Source organism: Adiantum capillus-veneris, chromosome 17, assembly GCF_014529385.1.
Source record: "Adiantum capillus-veneris isolate H3 chromosome 17, ASM1452938v2, whole genome shotgun sequence".
Classification (NCBI taxonomy): Eukaryota; Viridiplantae; Streptophyta; class Polypodiopsida; order Polypodiales; family Pteridaceae; genus Adiantum; species Adiantum capillus-veneris.
This window is the reverse complement of record NC_140947.1, coordinates 48,003,636-48,008,638: the sequence shown is the minus strand read 5'-3', so window position 1 is coordinate 48,008,638 and position 5,003 is coordinate 48,003,636. Positions and strand designations below refer to the sequence as shown.

The window sequence follows — 5,003 nt, the reverse complement described above, 5'->3', positions numbered from 1 at the left end:
ATAACCTTCCACCATCAGTCATTGCCTTTCACTAAATTCCTATTCTCCACAGGATGAAGCCCAAGAAAACTGGAATGTGATGCGCACAATTTTCAATGGAGGTCCGGATATGGTGATGAAAGGTAGGGAGAGATCATGCCTTTTCCATTGGGAACAAAGTCTAGGGATCCACACCACAAAATATGTGCTCAATGCATTTCAAGACGAGCACAAGCGACTGTGTCGAATGTGGCAGTGCGCGCAAAGCAGTGAAGATGCAGAGGCCCAATATTGGTTCATTCGAGCTTGGTGGGCAACTAGAAAGGTGGCAGATGGGAATCTAGGCCCAATGGCGTGCTGGTTGAGTTGGTGGCATGTGAGGCACCCTCCTTGGAGGAAGGAAATTGTTGGTGTAAGTTTTCAAATTTATTCTAGAATAGGTTGTAGGATGTCCATTTAATTAGACCCTTCATTATATCTATGAAACATATTTATTTCTTTTTTTGTAGGCTCTAGATGACTATTGCATCGAGGTAGTCCCTCGAACAAATCTCTCAGAGTCACGTCACGCTTCATGGCTAGCAGGTGAAGGTCACAAGCCTAAAATTTCTTTGTACGATGCAACAATTTCGGATATTGGGAACACTCTTCTTCAACAATCCAAAAGAATGGCATATACAGAGGGTAAGTATATAGGAAGCGGACCAAGCATAAGCAAGATGAGAGACAAGGCAGCTTCACGACAATTTCACACACCTACTCCATCACAGACTAGCCGTGTTCTAAACGATGCAATTGGAGGAACTGATCTTCCAAAGGTGCTTGAGTTTTTTGGAGACCAGGTTATAATGACAAGGCGATGCAAGACATTCGGCAATGTTACAGGCGAGGAGGCAAATAGTTCACACAGGCCAGAGTATGTCACTCAAAATGTTGCTCGACAAAGAAAGGCTCGAAAGTTGTCATTTGGATATGCATCACATGTAACCCAAGATCACCTATGGACGAGGAGAATGACGGGGTGACAATTAGGGCCATCGAGGTTGACATAAATGACACCATGTGGGAAATCCGCAGGTGCAAACCGGGGTTTAAGTTCACTTGCCAAGGAAAAATCAAAGGAGGAAAGTGCAAGAAAAAGGTGAATTTATGCAAAGAGGGAACAACGGCACCAAGTTTTTGGGGGAAATGCAACTGGGAGGGGCGTAACAATGAGACATGGGTATGGTTTTGTAGTGATGATGTCAAACATGTGTGGGATGTATGTCCATATATTGTGATGCGGCCTCCAAGATCTCCACTTGAGTGGCCAGTGGCACAGGGAACGAACTTAAAAACGCTAGAAGTAAAGCCTTTGCAGCTAGCGGGGTTTCATATCGCAATAGAAACTATGGAAGTGCAAGGGCAAAGATGTGCGGACAGGTATAGGACAGGTGTTTCTAAAGAGGCATCGAAAAGGATCGACAATGCTTTAGGACTAGAAATGGTCATCGAACAAGTGGAAATGGTAAAGATCTGTAAGCATGAAGTCTTCATTGCAGAAACACCAAACTTGAAGTTACGTGGTGAGATATATCAAGTCACAATAGCTAGGAATCCTAATTGTACTTGCAGAGACTTCCAAAGGAGGTCAGGGGAAGGAATGACCTATGTGGCTTGCAAATACTTGTATTATATCTACTTGAGAGTGTTTGGAATGGAAATAAACAACATCATGTTCATTCATCAGTCTAGTCTGGCTAATAACGAGCTCAAAACTTTATTGAGTGCAAAAAGACTATTGTAATAATCTAGCATTTGTTGGGCTATCACATTTACCTTGAGTTGTGCAAATGATGATATTTGTTTTGAGTTTTCAACAAAGTGAATTCTATCATTGTTGTCTTTTGATATGCAATTAGGGAATGTGTGATGAGAGAGAGAGAGAGAGAGAGAGAGAGAGAGAGAGAGAGAGAGAGGAGGTCCTTGAGTAGCTCACTAGAAGGAAGAGTGGGAGAACAACCGGCATCAATGGGCGGTGGTGGTAGGAGGAGGAGTGGCAGATGGTGGTAGTGAGCTAACACCACCAACCACCGGTGGTGGGCTAGGGTGTTGGTTGTCATGGGTGGTAAGGGGCGGCAATGGGAGGTAGAGGTGGTGGAAAAAAAAAAGCTTGCTCCATAACCATCCCGTTGTATTTTAAGCCTTGTGAAGTCCAACAATAAGGAATCTCTTTGAGAGATCTCAAAATTTAGTACTCATGTCTATGGTATACCATATAGTATCAGTGCTGAGCCAATATGGGTTTAAATTTAAAACTTTGTTAGTTGGAAAAGTAGTTGAGAGAGGGCTTGTTGCATCTCTGACTCTAGTTGGAGTTTATTAATCAAGTTGGCTAGACAATTTAGTATGGCAACAAAAGCCAAGTGAGTGTTGAGTGGAGGAAGAGGAATATGATTCAATGCTTTATAAAGTAAAACTCAAGTTCCATGATCCTCAGAAATGTCTAGATTAGAAATACAAATATGAGATCCATATTTTTCAAACTCAAAGGTAAAATTAATAAAGTTAAGGCATTGACAATTCAAAAGAGTGTGTTTTCATAAAAAGCTGATACTACTATAGAACCAATTTTTTAACGGTTTTGTGTACCTCCAACCAATCTTGACATACTCAAGCAGAGAAGTATCACCAAAATGTTGATGAAAGATTTGTAAAAGAATAGATTTGGGTGGATACGATTTCAAAATATTGTTCAAAAAAAGGCAGTGAACAAAGGTTTGATTACCATCCTCATTCTTACTACATAGGATCTTCCTTCCATTAGGATTCGTAGCTACCTAAAATTATTACCATCCTCCTATAGGATCTTCCTTCCATCAAGATTGGTAGCTACCTGAAATTTTTACAATCACATATCAAGAAGATGTTTTATAGATTGATGTTTTAATCTTCTTCTACTAGTCTATCAAAATTGGAGCTTGAAGTAATAGATGGGGTTAAGAAAGATGTGCGATATTTGAGAATTTGAGAAATAGGGAATTTGAGGGAAGAGGTATTTTCTTCCTCCATGGTGGGTTTGAATAGGCTAAGTAAACTTTTATCTCAATTGTAATTGCCATAGGATGTAAAAATGTTTCTACTTCATCTTCCTTACACTCCTTGAGGACATCAAGCATCATGCTGTGAAAGTGGATGAAAGAAATTTGTGCTAAGACCAAGCTATGTGCTTGTTTCCCTAGCTATGAGCAGATGAAAGACAAATGAAACTCTACAACTTTGTCACAAAATAGGAGTTCCAAGTAATTTAATATATAATGTATTGCATGATCAAACCAAATGATAGTCAACTCACATGCCGCTTTGATATCAAGGAATTCATAAGTGCATTTAATATATGGTCCATAAATATTCCAAATAGAATCTGAATAATAATTTTCTTTGACTAGAGAAGGCCATAATACCTTTTTTTCATCCATAGATTCCAATATTGGTAGAGCATTTGGATGAATCCAAAAAGTTCATGGCAAAGGGATCATTGATTAACTCTCCCTTATCCAAGAATTGAGTAACTTTAATAATATTAACTCGACATTCATTCATGTAGCTAGTAGGTAGGTTGGCTAGAAAAATCTAGGATTCTAGAGAAATGGGTGCCAAAAATCCTTTAGTGGGGAGGGTCCAAAGTTTATTATAACACTAGCTCCTTTGACTTTGACTTGTTTTGAAGGAAGAAAGGGAAAACATTTGGAGAATTTAGGTACAATTTTTAGGAGTGTGGACTCACTAAGAGAGCATAAATCCTATTGAAAGTTCTTAACAACTTCTAATACTACAAGATTGTGGCTAAAAATACTGTCTGAGACATTACAAAAGAATCTATAGGTGTAGTTATGAAGGCAAGGTTAAGTCTTCATAAATTCTTTAGGAAATTAGTTAGCTCTGCACTTGAAGAAGAGAAAAAAGCTAGTGATTGGGTGTGAATTTTCTAGAGAAGAGGGAGTTGCTTCAATTCATCATTCAAAAGTTTGAGTCCTTCTTTCTTATTTTGTATGAGGTGCTAAGAGATTAATCTAGTCATTAAATAAAAGAAGTTGGATAAGCCAACCATGAGGATAAAATTCTTCATTAGTAGAATTGATACTAAGATTAGCGGCATTTGCATTGAATAAAGGTTACAAATATTGGTTCAATTTTTCTCAGCATCCCTAGTGAGAAAGGGTCTGGTTTGATTTATAGGGTAATTAGGAAAGAAACCTTTAAGGTTTTTTTTGTGATACTTGTCATGAGCCAATCTAAGTTTTTCACTAATGACATTCATTTTTTTCAAGTCATTAATGCTCCAAATTTAGGCAGTGTTCTTGCCATTGCAAGATACCTAACAAATAAGAGAAAGACTAAGGTCGTGGTATCTACTTCCTTTGACCTAGTCAATACAAGGATGTAATGGATGTGAGCTAGTATCCCTATTAGATATTCAGGTCAAACAACCTAAATTTCTAAGAATGAAGTGCCTTTATCAATCTCTCAGTTCTATGTTGACTAGTCAATTTAGACCCTTGTGCCTATGTGTGTTTAAGTATTAATTTATATATATTATTCACAACTTGAACCTAAAAATTAAAAAAGAAAATTGACAAAGGCAAGTACAAATGGAAACGCATATTTTTATATAAACATTTGTACATATGAACAAAGATATTAATGTTTTAGTTGCATCTCAAAAATAAAAAGGTACTGCATTTGTAGAAAGTGGTTTGTTGGAATTAGGGTTGCAAGAAAACACACATAGCTTGGAGAAGACGAAGGAAGATCAAGGCACACAACAAAGAGTGTATTACATAGTGTGCAATGGAAAGATGGATAGCCCTAGAGTGATGGGTGTATTTACAATGCATGGGGGGAAAACCTCTTAAAGAGGGAAAAAATGCCCCAATGGTCCTAGTGTGTTCACACACATCACTACCACATGTATATGGTAACAAAAACCCCCTGGGAGTGATGTGGTGAAGAAGGGCTGTCACAAAGAGTAAAGGGAAGTGTCA

At 38.2% G+C, this 5,003-nt stretch overlaps 1 protein-coding gene across 1 annotated transcript; it reads left to right on the top strand.

Moving 5' to 3' along the window:
* The first annotated feature begins 226 nt into the window (after positions 1-226).
* LOC147437203 (uncharacterized) lies at positions 227-1,846 on the top strand. Its single transcript, XM_086486530.1, has 4 exons — positions 227-391; positions 489-937; positions 973-1,401; positions 1,774-1,846. Exons 1-4 carry the CDS (start codon positions 227-229, stop codon positions 1,844-1,846), a joined length of 1,116 nt encoding a protein of 371 aa, XP_086342656.1.
* The last annotated feature ends 3,157 nt before the right edge of the window (positions 1,847-5,003 follow it).